The following is a 15,071-nucleotide window of genomic DNA, read 5'->3' as shown; positions in this document are numbered from 1 at the left end:
ACACTGGACACCTTTGGTAATAGTCAAAGACCAATCTTCTCACTTGGTGTATCTCAACATATGCTCAAAATAACAAACCTGTGAAAATTAGAACTCAATTGGTCGTTGAAGTTGCAAGACAGTAGAAGAAAAACACCCTTGTCACACCATAGAGAAAGCTTTCTCTATGGTCACACGAAGGTGTGTGCTTTCAGATGCTTGATTTGGGGACCTCAAAATCTAGTTCTGAGGTCTCGAAAATCAAATTCAAATATTTAAGTGGAAAATTACTTCTTTCTCAAAAACTATGTTACTTCAGAGGGAGCTGTTTCGCAAAATGTTTTATACTATCAACAGCTTTCTGTTGCTCGTTACCAAGTAAGTTTTTATGTAAACAAATTATTCTGAGTAATTACCAATAATTTTCAGTGCCTTTAAATTTGCTTTGTGATAAAGAGGATTAATTTTGGTTTAACCCATAAATAAAATATATGAAATGTTTATTCATACATACCCCAGACAGTTTCTCTACTCCTATTGGTGGAGAGCGCGTCACATGGGAGTGCATAAACCTTTTGTTAATGCACACTGGAGCTCTGTTTATGCACACTCAGCTGGCTTCCGGGTGTGGGGCGCTCAAGATTATCACGCGGAACAGTGAAGTCATAGCTATCAGCGCATAATCTAAGCGCGCGTAACACAACCCACGCGCCTCAAACAGATTCTTCACAAAGTTTTGGAAAAATTTAAAATATTTCAAACCTCGAATTTGTAATTGTTAAAGTGTCTATAACTGTATTTGTTTTTTAACAAAGGGGCTTTTATGAATAAAAAAGTAGTGACTCTTCTTCAACGTCCGTTTAAAACCTTGCCGGGTCGTTGCGGGCGATAAAGGCCGCTGACCCTGCTGGCTTTAAACGTACGTTGAAGAACTCGTCGCTACCCTTTTATTCCTTTATTTTTAAACATCATGATTGAGGACATGAAGGTCTGGGCAGAGGATATAAAAAGCAATGTCACTAGAGTAAATACCAACCACTGGCAAACCCTAAAATGATTCAACAACCTGCTGTGTTTCCTTGATCGGTTACTTCCTTCACATGTAAGAGATACAATTGTTTTGTTGAAGTGTCATTACTATAAATACCAAAGTGTGAAGTATTTAAAACTTGAACTTTAGTAATTGGTCCTCAAACACTATAGTACATCATGAGATTCGCAAAGAAGGGCTTGGGAGGTAAGTTTAAAGGTATTTTCAGACTATTAGGCTCTGATCCGTATTCAAAGCTACATGGTTCCAACTGGACTCAACATACTGTATATAACATAGTGTATAATTATAGTCTACTTGTGTTTTGTTAGTTCAAATAATTTGTTGTATTGATGGAAATAAAAACAAACAAACAAACAAACAAACAAACAAACAAACCTTACTTGGTTTTACCCTTATCGTGGCCGAGTGGATAAGAGCACCGAACTCAAGCTATGATGCTTCTGTTCACCGGAGTGTGGGTTCGAATCCCTGTCGTGACACTTGTGTTCCTGAGCAAGACACTTAACTATAATTGCTATTATTATTATTATTAGTAGTAGTACTTTTTTAATACAAGGTACATAAGACAATTTGTGTTGAATGCAGAGTAGATTTTAAAGATGTTGAAACTTTATCAAATGTGCAATGATTTGAACCGTTTAATACTTGTATGCAGATGTTGAATTTGCTACTTAGATTAATAATATTAGTTGATATTACCCTTACACAAAAAGTTTTTCAGCACTGTACATGTATACCAGAATTATTCTTTTATCATTTTTTGAAATAGAAAAAAGACATCTGACAATTTTTATTTAATATTCTTGTTTTGACATTTGATAATTTAAGTATTCAACACAAAAATGTTTGAGTTCTTGGTAAAATCTTGCCTGCCAGTAAATGCCTCATTTGCAATGTCACCTGGGAAACTTTTGGATGGTCCTTTTTCACTGTTCACGCCAGTAGTGCTCAGACTTCCGCACGCAATACTGTGCTCAGACATCCGCTCACAATACTGAGCAGGTGCGCGCACTCTGCAGTTCAGAGAGGTGCAAGGCAGGGAATACACCACCGAGCCAATCTGAATGCCTAATTTTAAACCCAATAAGTAAATACAAATGAATTCATCCTTTAAAATGCTTGTTGAAAAGCATCAGACATGTGTGTGAAGAGCTCTATCCAATAACATGAATAAGGAAGTCTGTACAATATTGTACATGTATGTATCATTTGACCCTTGTTTAAAGACTCTAGACACTGTTGGTAATTGTCAAAGACCAGTCTTCTCACTTGGTGTATCTAAACATATGCATGAAACAACAAACCTGTGAAAATTTGAGCTCAATTGGTCATCGAAGTTGCGGGATAATAGTGAAAGAAAAAACACCCTTGTCACACACAGTTGTGTGCTGTCAGATGCTTGATTTCGAGAACTCAAATTCTAAATCTGAGGTATCAAAATCAAATTTGTGGAAAATGACATCTTTCTCGAAAACTACATCACTTGAGGGAGCCGTTTCGTATGAATATTTTGAGTAATTACCAATAGTGTCCACTGCCTTTAAACTGAAGCTAGAACAGCATGATGAATAAATAGAAACGTTTTACATGTAGTATTTGTTTTAATTCCCTGATAGTTGTGTAATTGTCTTTGTGATATAACGAATTGGGATTGTTTGTGTTTGTATTTTGATCTGCATGCAGTAGATAGGCATACATGTATAGAGAAACCCTAAAATAATAACTCTCTCCACAACCTGAAATCTCTATTACCAAGAAATGGCTCAGAATTGCTCATTCCATCAACTTAACATGTTTTATTGGCATTAAACTGCTGAGGATATTTCTATTCCCCCTGGACAGGATGCATGTCCATCGGCAGCCAAGGTCGACCACTTTAGAAGTGACTTTCTGGCTTTCCATGAGTTTATTTTGTTTTTAGTTGTTTTTTATTTGCACTACCCTTACTGGTGGTTGTTCCTTTCTATCCACCTAGCCACGTTGCTTCTAGTACTTTGATAAATCTTTTTTATATTTTTGTAATCTTCTTTTAAAAAAATGTGTTTTTAGAACTTGGTCACAATGTAGATCCTTTGATTGTTTTTTTTTTAATGTTTTCCTGGAAATGAAATAAATTGAAATAAACTTAATACTTAAATGAAATTCCTGGTTACTTCCCAGCTCTTAGACATTTCGTTCTAGTAAACAGCAGATCGTGTTAAATCACAAAGTTAAAGGGAAAAGGAAAAACCACACAATATTTTGAGACATATTTTGTGTGGATCATTATATTACTTTTAAAACATCTTTCTAACCCAATTTATTTTGATCTTTTTCTTCCACCAGTAAAAGAGAGAGCTAAGGTGACCTTCTCGTACGAGGCTCAGCACTCGGACGAGCTTGAGCTGAAAGAGGGCGACATTGTGACGATTATTGACAGAGACGCAGCAGATAGTGGATGGTGGCTTGGGGAGGTGGACGGAAGGAAAGGGGTCTTCCCCGATAACTTTGTAACGATGTTACCCCCTGAGAAGGAGGTCAGTAATAATAATAATAATAACAACTCTTTGATAGCGCATTTCACAATAACCGTATCAATGCGCTTTACATTAGTGCCCTGGTCATAGGGCCAATAACATCCCTTTTAATGTTTCTAAGTATACAACCTGGGCAACAGTTTATATCGATCCAAAGGCTTTCCCTCTACCCTCACAGGTACCCATTTATACCCCTGGGTGAAGAGAAGCAATGTAGAACTTGTATCTTGCTCAAGGACACTTCTGAAATCTTTCTTTTCTTTCAGTTATTGTTCCGATAAAACTTGTTCACTCCTGTATTCTTCGTTTGTGAAGGGCAAGGGCACCAAGGCATTTTATCTTTTGTCAAGGGCACACTATGAGGAAGTTGTAAATTTCTACTGTTAGCATTTCAAGGGCACCAAGGCAATGACCAGGGGGGGGGGATGCCCTTGTTGCCTCTGTGAAGTATCAGGCCTGCCTTTTAGATCGGGATAAAGAATATATATTTTTTTTTTACTCACTTTTTTAGACAACCTCTGTATATCAAAACGCTGAACCTGTTCATCTTTTCGGAATCTTTCATAATGTGTTTCTTTCCATCCTTGTGCAAAAATAATAACACAAAAGAACTTCAGCATAATTATCTTGATTTTTATGTCAAATTACATTAACGTTTTTGTTGATGTCATCATTTTTTCATTGTAGAAAGTGAAGAAGAAGGCTCCAATGCCAGCCAGACCAACCTCAGGTAAGAGTTACAAAAACATTGTTTAAAAGACAGGGTATGATTTTGGTAACTGTCAAAGTCCAATGACCTTACTTGGCGTATCCCCACATAATGTAATGCATAGAATAACAATTCTGTTAATTTTGGGCTTAACTTGTCATCAAATTTGCAAGAAAATAATGAGTTCAACCAAATTTGGCAAATTCACAATGAAGACATTCTATTACTTTAAAGAAAATGTTTGTTGATTTTATCTTGTTGAGTCGCAGCAAAAAGTTTTTCAGAAGTTCAAAAAATTAATGGTAAAGATTTATTCAACTTCATATTGAATCTAGTTAACCAAACCATTATATTCAATTGTCTTTGTTACTTGCAGTCGTTCCGAGACCACCCCAATCAGAGACCAAGATAGCTTCTTCCAAATCTTCAGTGGACAGCGCTGCCCCGCCCAAGCCATCTCAACCTCCACCATCTTCCAGTCCGGAGACGTCCTCCACGCAATCTAAGGAGGACGCACCAAGGCGACCATCGCATCCCACTACTCAGCCTCGAGATGAGACGAATCGCAAGCCGCATCCACAAGCTGCACCTAAGCCGGTAAGAAAAAAACTCAAATCTTTGTATACCATTCCCCCCTCCCTCCCTCCCTCCACACTTTTTTTGTTGTTTTTTTGGTTATGCAAGTCGCCAGATGTCACCTTAGCTCTCTCTTTGACTGGTGAAAGAAAAAGATCACAATATCTTCTTAGGGCATGTATGGAAATGTTTGCGCTAACACCATGTAATGGTTCTCTCTAAGTGAGTTGGGGACAATCAGCACCGAAACGTCGAGTTTAAACCAATGGTTCTTTTCAGATCCACCCCAAGTCCTTCGGATGGGACGTAAAGCCGTTGGTCCCATGTGTTGTGTAACGCATTTAAAAGAACCCAGTGCACTTATCGAAAAGAGAAGGGGTTCGCCCCGGTGTTCCTGGTTGTGGCTGCTTAATGCGCCGTAGCACCTTGTAAACCCTTATAAGGTGCTAAATAATTGGGTCTCAGAATTCATCACTGCAATAACCTATCTTTCTAAAAGTTTGTATATACTCAGCGCCTTGAGTACCTTGTTTGGTAGATACGTGCGCTATATAAGACTTCAATATTATTATTATTATTATTATTAAGTCATTAGAGACAGTCATTACATGGTGTTACCGCAAACCTTTCTATATCGTATTTCCACCATGCAAAGTTTCAAATCCTACTTAAAATATCTGCTTGTCAGAACATTTGTTTGTACGAGATTGTCACCTGAGCTTTCTCTTTTACTTGTAAAAAAAAAAGATGTTATTAGAAAAAGTTGAAATTCCGTGGCTCTCCAGGTTGTATCATAAATGTGGGTGTGATCCCAGGCTACACAACAGTTCACAGTTGTATGACCAAATAGCAAGATACCAACATAGGGCTAGATAGCCCAGTTGGTAGAGCGGCGGCACGTTAATCCGGCGGTTGTGGGTCCAAATCCCACTATAAGTCATTTCGTCTTTGTTCAACCCCAAATTATCTGAAATATACCCGGTCAGTTTCCCTTTTGGTTTTTTTACTTGGTTTTGAGAAATAAGCGCATTTATTAGATTATTTATCTTTTGCCTAAAAATACCTCATCAAAACCCAATACCTATTCTATGTTCCTAAAATCTTTCCACTTTGTATCTTATCTTTATTTCTTACATACCAACTAACCGCCAACACAACTAGCCTAAAAAGGTGAGTTCAAAAATGCAACAGGAATTTATGCAGCTTTATTAAATCAACACTGCACATTAACTACTGTAGATATTGCATAGGAATTTGTGTCTCTCTGGTAAAAGCAATGCGCCAATGCATGATGTAGAGCAAACGTTAATGTTAGAAAAGTTGATGAGCTATATGAGAAAATATTAATTTTGAATCAAAACTCGGAGCTTAATTCTAAATATCACCCTGGTAGTTGTACTTAATCTCCCTGATTGCAAGATGGAAAAGTTTGCAGCTCTGACTTTTTTTTCCCAGTGTCAGTGAGAGGAATTCTAAGGCTTAAGATTCTTAGCTATAGATCATTTAGATACATTCCATTTAGTTCGCACTTGACGCCACAAAGTGTACAGTCAGCCATCTACATACTCTCGCACAACTTTGCAATATGCCTAAATTCCACTGGCATGACTGGTGGCAGGCAGGAGTTTTGTCATGTAGATGTTCATTTCATCCATACAAATGTACATGTACAGTGATACACTGTGTTTTTTGTAGCAGAGCTGTTCATTGAGAAAGTTCAACACAAAATGACTAGTTTTCTTTTGTCACATAGTCACATGGAGCCATTTTCCATACAAATGCAGTGCAACCCAATGCACAGTCTAGTCTTGCACCCTGTATTCTCCCTTGCATTTTTATTTATTTATTTATTTTTATTTATTATTTCTTTTGGGGGGGGGGGTTGGGGGGGCACAAGATGGCTTCTATTTGCAAGTTGTCACAAATCCCTCAATATACGGCTCTGGAATCTACAATGTGTAGTTTGAACGTGATTAACATTAAAGGTGGGAGTCGCACATGTAGATTGGAAACTACTCAAAAATTAATGACCATCAAAACATACTTGGTGAAAACCACTGGAAAAGAGGTTTCCTTCAAAGCGATGGTTCGGATAATTTTTCAGTTCGAAACGCTTGAATCTGAGAATCATCTCACTTGCCAGGATGGATTAGAATGTTTAAATATCAAAGTGACATTTTTCTTTCATTTTTTCTCAGCAAGTAGACACTATTCAGCTATATTTTGCATAAATCAATCAGCACTGCATTGACAACAACTACTCTAGGATCCTACATATGTGACTTTGAGTCAGAAAGCCACAAGTTCAAATCACCGGCGGTGGAACCGGGGGGGGGGGGGGGGGCGTTGCCCCCCCCCCACTTTTGAAAAGTGGAGATTTTGCCCCCTCCACTTTTTATCGGAGCTTTGAAAAAAAACACCCCCAAAACACGAGGGTTGCTGACAACCCCGTTTGATTATAATCCATACCTTTATGTTTCTCAAAGTAATGTTATTCATACACCAAACAACAACAATTAACGCCGATCCTCGGACACCCGCAGTGCAGCCCGCAGTGCGAGACCGGTGGGGCGCTGGTGGAGGTGTGTGCGGTGCAAGTGTGTCCCGCGCGCACCTTGCCGCCCCGCTCACGCCACGCACAACGTGCCTCCCGTGCGGAAAAAGTAGCATGCACAATGCACAAACTTTGATCTCTCACGTGCACGCAGAGAGCTGCATGGGTTTGTACAGAAGAAGGATCGGACTCCATACACTATTCGTGCACGTTTATCATGGAGGAAGTTATAATCATGGAACTATAAAAAGGAGAAAATCGGGCCAAGACACATATAATTATTATTATATATACCAATGTTAATCATGCCCTCGTAGCCCAGTGGTCAAAGGTCGTGACTCCGTATGAAAGGGTCACGTGTTCGAGAGCCTTTATGTGAATTTTTTTAAATTTTTTTTTATACCCACAAATTAAAAACATTTTTTTTTTTATATTTAAGTTTGATTCTTATCCTTTAATCGACAGTGTTACCTTTTCTTTTTCTAAATCGTTAGCCCATTATAACCTGTGTGCATGCATGATGTTTGAACAACACACACATGACTGACATGGAAAACAAATGTGCCCCCCCCCCCCCCACTTTCAAAAGTGTTCCGCCGCCGTTGGTTAAAATATTGTTTAAGTTGCTCTCTTTGATTGTAACCAATTACAGTTATAAAATGCGGTTAAAGTTGCTTTTGTTTGATGCGGTTAAAGATGCTTTGGTTTGAGTTTTAATACCATTTGATTCCTTTTTAACAGTCTGTTCAGTAGACTTTGATTTTGAACATCAATTATTTGCAAAAACAGTTTCTACATTTCAGGAAACCAGGGAAATGGCTGGGAATTATAATTAATCGTGACTATTGTAACAATGTAAACGCTGTGATTAAGTTTGACTAATGAGAGTGCGTTTATTTGCCTGCTTATTGTTGTACACATAAAGTGACGTTTTGGCTGGTTTTTTTTATTATTGCTAAGCAAACTGCTGTTGCCGTCAAATACTTTGCGCCTAGCAACTGCAGCCAGGCCTGAGCTTAATTGCGTAGAGGTGCTTAAGCATACAAACTAGCTAAGCAGAAAACAGTCTTGCTTATCTGAAAAAAGTCTCCCATCCAAAATATCATTTCATTATGAACCATTTGAAACTGGTTTCCTGTGTTGTTCTGCGACCCTTGCATTCTAGAGCAGTGTCTTACCAACTAGACTACCGAGGTTGCCCGGCAGCTAGAGGCAGTTCGAATCCTATGTTTTGGCAGCGGGTACCGCAACGATATAATAGATGTTAAATTTGCATCGGGGATAAAGAATATTAATTTTGGTTTTTACCCATACACCGATGTGTGTAGCACTGTATACTCAGTACTTTCCCGAGTCCTGTGAAAAAATATCACAGGCATGTTACTCGGGTGGGATTCGAACCCACGACCCTTGTATTAATATTCTTTATCCCCGATGCAAATTTAACATCTATTATATCGTTGCGGTACCCGCTGCCAAAACATAGGATTCGAACTGCCTCTAGCTGCCGGGCAACCTCGGTAGTCTAGTTGGTAAGACACTGCTCTAGAATGCAAGGGTCGTGGGTTCGAATCCCACCCGAGTAACATGCCTGTGATATTTTTTCACAGGACTCGGGAAAGTACTGAGTATACAGTGCTAACACACATCGGTGTATGGGTAAAAACCAAAATTAATATTCTTTATCCCCGATGCAAATTTAACATCTATTATGTGTTGTTCTGGTTTTCGCTTAACAGGAAATTGTTTGGCCCTTTTGTCTGCTTAAGCATATTTTCAAAATTAGGTCCAGTGCCCAGTTTCATAAAGCCTGAAAGCACACAAATTTGCTAGGCACAGACAAGAATAGCTTAACAGATAATTGTTGTGACTAGTGCCCAACTAGATTTTTGCTTAGCAAAGAAGTTTGTCAAGCAGTATTTTCTGGTTAAGCAGCTTTATGAAATTGGCCCCTGGTACCTATGCTGTAATGTCCAACTTCACCCAATGATCCCAATGAAGCCCTGTTAGGAACCAGACTTATATTTCTTTGTTGTATTTTCAGGCGTTACCAATTCCTTCAAAGAAACCCGCAGTGAAGAGTAAACCGCCGCCTCCAAAGCCTTCCGGTCCGCCTCCGACAGCAGAAAGAGAAGAACCTCATCCAGCTGTTGTCTTAAGAAGGAGACCTCCAGTCAATGAAACCCAAGAAGGAGGTTAGTATAACAGGGATGATGTCAAACGTCTATCGGAATTAAGACTTCTTAAAGGAAAACGTTGCCTTGGATCGGTCGAGTTGGTGTTTAAAAAGGGTTTGTAACCGTTTGTTATAAAATGCATATGGTTAGAAAGATATTTTAAAAGTAGAATACAATGATCCACACAAATTTGCTTAGAAATTGCCTGATTTTTCTGTTACTTCACGAACTGACGTGGTCGGCCATTAATGGGAGTCAAAAATTTGACTCCCATAAATGGCCGACCGTGTTAGTCGACGAGGTAAAAAGAAAACCACGCAATTTCGAGTGATACTTGTGTGGATCATTGTATTCTACTTTTAAAATATCTTTCTAACCATATGCATTTTATAACAAACGGTTACAAACGCTTAATTGAAGACCAACTCGACCGATCCAAGGCAACGTGTTCCTTTAAGTTAACCTAGTGAGGAAAAACAGCCCTTATTTTTCCCAGATATAATTTACAAACCTTAATAGTTATTCAGAGAACTTTGATCTATGTCAGCGACTAGCCAGTATGACCATTATAAATGTAGCTTGTCGTTTTACTGGTCCGACAGGTTTGTCACTAGTCCCTATTCCATATTAAATAGGGATGCTTTTCAACACTGTACTGGCTAGTCGAACCCCTTGGAGAGAATTCTAGCTGGTCCTTAGGTGTTTTAACTGGCATTTAGCCAGCAGACCACTTTTAAGGGAAACACTGCCATTGATACTCTTCTCCAGTGTGTCGAGGTTCTTAAAAGCTCAACCCAAGGGATTTACCAAAAGGTGGACATGCCATAACTTCAAAGGTATCTCCTAAAATTTGGATTCTCAGTCCAGACTAATTTTTTGTCAGTAATGAGGCAAATAAACCAGATCCCTTGGGCCTCAAATTTACTTTAACGCGATGTGAACCCACGACCCAAATCAACAAAATCCCAGAATAAATTTGTGTTTGTTTGTTGCTCTGCGTAATAACAGAAGTGGGACTCGACGACATAAAAGCAGACTCTCCACAGAAGCTAACACATATCACGCTATCACGGCCAAAGAACACCAACCGAAGACCGCCCTCAGTGTTCGGTGGGCAAGGCGGGAACCTCAGCGATTCGGTAAGTGTTTAACTCAACTGGCTGCTGATAAGGGACCAACAAATCAGATGCATGTTGCAAGTGCATGTACTAAAATCTTGCAAGAACTAACAGTGTTTTTTTTTTCTACTTTTCTCCCTTCTAAAACTTAATCTAACAACCTTAAAAAAAAAATATTTAAACCAGCAGCCAACTTGCAGAAAACTCCTAATAATGCTTTCACGGGAAACTTTGTAGATTTAGTCTAAAGCAGTGTAACAAAATCAAGCAAATGCTTTATAATAAATTTTTCAATTCACTGCGTTTCTTCAAAGGTTTTTTTATTTGCTTTTTTTTTAATAGTCAAGAATAGTTCTTCATTTGTATAAAGTTCACAATAAAAACTTTTATCTCAAAACTCATTTTTACATGTTATTTGTTGACACAAATTTACAATATTCAATTATTTTGTGTGCGGGCATTTGAAGCATTTGAGGAAATGATAGAGTGATAGAATTCTACATCAGAGTTTTGCTTCTAGTTATCCTTATCATATTTACATTTCCACATGGAACCGGGCAAAGTTCCCAGTTTAGGATAATTATAAGTTCTGCCAAGTTGGCAACAAAGTCTCGAATTAGCTCTTGGCAGAACAAATGAAACACTTTTAACATCAAATATTTCAAACTACAAAAGTTCTAGCACTTGCACTTTTCTTTTAAAGGTAGATTAACTGCTCTAGATTTATAAAATTCAAGTTTAGAAAATCTCCTTGCTTCACATTTTTTGCGTAGTTTGTGCAATTAAGTTTGAAAAGCCTAGGTGCTAATTATATTTGTCAACCAATTTCCTGGTTTGGCTCCGTTTACTGCTGATTTTTTTTAAACTTCATATTATTTCAGGTTCTTTGTGGCTATAGAAAGAAATAACAAGAGTTTTGTCATGTCAGTTGTGAAGAATGACACTGATTTGTTTACGATAAATTCATGTTTCTCATGACTGATCATTTTCAAAATGTGTGATAACCATGAAAGATTAATCAATGAGCAGTTTGCCTTGACCAATTATCTTGACATTAATCAGACATGTGACTCTCATTCTCTCCAATTGTGTTAATTTCCATCTTCAAAGAATTAAAAGTCTGAAGAAATCACATTGTTCATATTTTCAAAATGATCATCACTTTCAACTTTTCCAATTTCAATACAACTATGAAATCAGACTTTATGAAATCTTGTAAGGATCATTTGTTTACATCATTATGAAATTATTCCAATTCAAAAATCATCTTTTCATACATCGCAGGCATGTATCTTTTCAACTGATCAGTCAATTTCTTCATTTCTCTTGAATACAATGTTTGTAAGAGTGCCATAGACAAATGAACAAGAAACGTGGCACAAAGTTCGTTTGGACATTTCCACTTACATGACATTTTAATTTTTATGTTTCTAATATGATTACACCAATCTTGAGGTCCTAAGTTCAGATCTTGTTCTTGTCAGTTTTTCGCTGTCACACAAACTTTAAAAAACTGCCTTTTAAGAAAAAAACCAGAATCTGTAGCATTATAGTTTCCTTGCCATCATGCTTAGGTTCCCTCGTGTCTTGTTTAAATCCATAATCACTCCTGTTCTCTCTTCCTTGCATTTCATAGTCAACATTTCACAGTCGTAGAATCGCAGGTTTGTTTTCAAATCTCTATTTTTACAACTGGTGCAATGTATTCCCATCTCAACCAACAATAAAATTATGAAAAGTTATATTTTAGTCAGATTTGAGATGAACAAAAATTCAGAATTTACAAGATTTATTTCTTACTTATTCGAGTGAACAGTTTTTAGAGGGAGCTTAACTCCAGTTGATTGCTTTGGATTTTATGAGGTCATATCTTCACTATACATTATAATAATTGTTAAACTTGTATCGGGATAAAGAATACTTTTTATGTTTTACCCATACTCCGTTGTGGCGTGTCATGACAGAGCGGTCTAGTTTACCGGGCCCAAGCTCTTGTGTTGTTAGTAGCAGAGTGTGGGTTCAAATCCTGGTTATGACACTAGTCCCCCTTGCAATTCAAAGTTGGGAAGAGATTGCTTTCTGCTCTACCGGCCAGGCTTCTGATTGATGATACACCAGCCTACCTTTGAATGAACTGTGAAGGGGGAACCCCTGTTTCAGCCCCAGGAGGCGGCATTGTGCCCCTGCTGGCCAACTTCAGTTGCTTGAAAAACTTGTTTAATGTTGGAATTGATAAAAGTCTGGGCTTTATTCATACATTTATTGTTCCTGGTCTTTCTTTATTGAAAGCGTTATAATAATGCTTTCATTTAAAAACAATTCTTGTAAACAAGTCATTGAAATTTTACTCTGGGAAAAACATTTCAAGCTTGAAATTATAAACAACACAAAACAACCCTTTAGGTATGACCTCATAAATATTCATGAATATATGACCTCATAAATATTCATAAAGGAATTTCCTCATGAATATTCATAAACCAAATCAAACTAAAGTGATATCAAACTCCCATTGCATGTTGCCTGCTAGTATATCATTCCCTTGTCTTGACAACCAACAGGAGAATGTGTCAATCAAACAGCTGTGATCTCATCCTTACCCATCATGCATCTGATTACCCACAATGCCATTTGCTTTTTGTTTGTTTGCATGTGCATGCTTTCCTCCAGTAGTGTTTTCCTATAATGCTTGTCTTTGACATTTCCGTTATAATCTAACCTGTTCGCTATGTGCAGAGGCTCAAATTTCAACAGCTTGTCGAGAATGGGGATTCACCCGATAGTCCCAGTAACCTTGCTCCTTCTGTCGCTGCTTCTCCTCCTGCCGTTACTTCGCCAACAAGTCCTGTTAATTCTAGTCAGACTCCGTGGGTTATGGAGTTGAGAGCCAGGTCTAGAAAGAAAGCGTCCCCCCTTGCAAAAGAACCCCAGGTGATAAAGTTGGTCATGATTATTCCTCTCTTTTTGTCATTTTATCCTTTGGTCCTTCGGGCTTCCAGTAATTTTTTTTACAAATGTTGAAAAAACAGTACAATACAATTATGACCATCTGCTATGAACAAATGAGGTTTGTTCTCTTTTACCTTGAAGAAGACCAACTCCTTCATGATAATATTGGTTAACGTATAAAAAGTATACTTCAAGGAGCTGAATATCTCATCCAAAAAGCATATATAAAACAAAATGTTTTATTTACAACCAACCCATCAAGCACTATTTGCAGCTTTAAATTCTGAATCTAATAAAACACACCCTTTCGTCAATGCTCTCAACCAAGCTAATAAACCCTAGTTAAATTAATCACCTTATTTGAGCATGAAAAACTGCAAATAGGTCAGTGGAATACAGCTTACCTTTAGAGTAAAAAGAAACTAACACTATGCATTATTTTAATTTAAAGTCAAGCAAATAAAGCTTCATTATTTTGTTTTTCTTTCTGATTTTGCTTTTATTTGGTTTTTAATTTTGGTTTCAGTTATATATTATTTTTGTCTTGTGACTACTAGAATATATTGATAGTTTGCATTGCTTTTTGTCAAAAAAAGTTTGCATTTCAAAATCTGAAGTGGCTCATCTTCAAAACACACACAGTTTTCTTGTCATCGATATCGTATACCCTAAACAGAGTTAGGGTTTTTTATTTTATTTTATTTTTTGGCCACGCTTGTTTTTGTTTTTTTCAATGTGTGCACTTGTTCTTAAGCAAAGACGTAAGTACAAAAGTCAGGGAATACTTTGCAATTGTTGTCCCCCTTTTTCATTCTATGAGCAATTTTGTTTACCTTGCGTAGAGAACACAAAAGAAATATTTTGATGGTTTAATCGTCACATAGATTACCGCAAATCAACTCACCATGTTGCTATTATTGCCCAGCTTGTATTGTATACTGCACTGCCAAGCACTCCTGTTTAGTATGACCACGCACTGCAACCTTGACAACATTGCATTCTCCCTCTAAGCAACAATAAAGTGTAGTCTTGAACCTTGGTGCAGCCATCTTGTTCCCTCATCTATGAAGACAATACAGGCCTGAAATAACTCACAGAGGCCGTTGCCCTGGACTTGGCCTCGGTGCCCCATTGAAAGACACTCTGGATGCTGCTTTGACATTGTCTATACATGTAGCTCTGGTCAATTCTATATAAAGCCATTTGCAAGTTAAATTTGAATCATGTCTGGTACGATGACTAGCACAAATTTAACTCTAGACCAGTCTGCTTTGGAGCCTGCGACCAATCTTAAAGGCCCGGTCCCACTGCAGTGGTAACGAGAACGATAACGACGCAACCTATTAGTTGAATGAGCGTGTGTGTATTCTGCTTGGAGCAATTCAACCAAAACAATGCGTTCTCTGTGCATCGTGATTGTTATCGTTATCGCTGCAGTG

General features: G+C 37.8%; 1 protein-coding gene across 3 annotated transcripts in view; it reads left to right on the top strand.

The window, feature by feature from the left end:
* Positions 1–15,071, top strand: part of LOC117296470 (SH3 domain-containing kinase-binding protein 1-like) — a 32,967-nt gene that overhangs the window by 14,264 nt on the left and 3,632 nt on the right. For 2 of the 3 annotated variants that reach the window (XM_033779415.1, XM_033779414.1), the window contains exons 7-12: positions 3,359–3,549; positions 4,237–4,279; positions 4,635–4,855; positions 5,996–6,004; positions 9,433–9,583; positions 10,574–10,704. In XM_033779415.1, the coding sequence (XP_033635306.1) occupies positions 3,359–3,549; positions 4,237–4,279; positions 4,635–4,855; positions 5,996–6,004; positions 9,433–9,583; positions 10,574–10,704 (746 nt within the window). The remainder of the gene's footprint in view (positions 1–3,358; positions 3,550–4,236; positions 4,280–4,634; positions 4,856–5,995; positions 6,005–9,432; positions 9,584–10,573; positions 10,705–15,071) is intronic. The other variant, XM_033779416.1, reaches the window with a different exon arrangement.

Source organism: Asterias rubens, chromosome 11 (genome assembly GCF_902459465.1).
Source record: "Asterias rubens chromosome 11, eAstRub1.3, whole genome shotgun sequence".
NCBI lineage: Eukaryota > Metazoa > Echinodermata > Asteroidea > Forcipulatida > Asteriidae > Asterias > Asterias rubens.
Note: the sequence above shows the minus strand (reverse complement) of the source record. Positions and strands in the feature narration are given on the sequence as shown.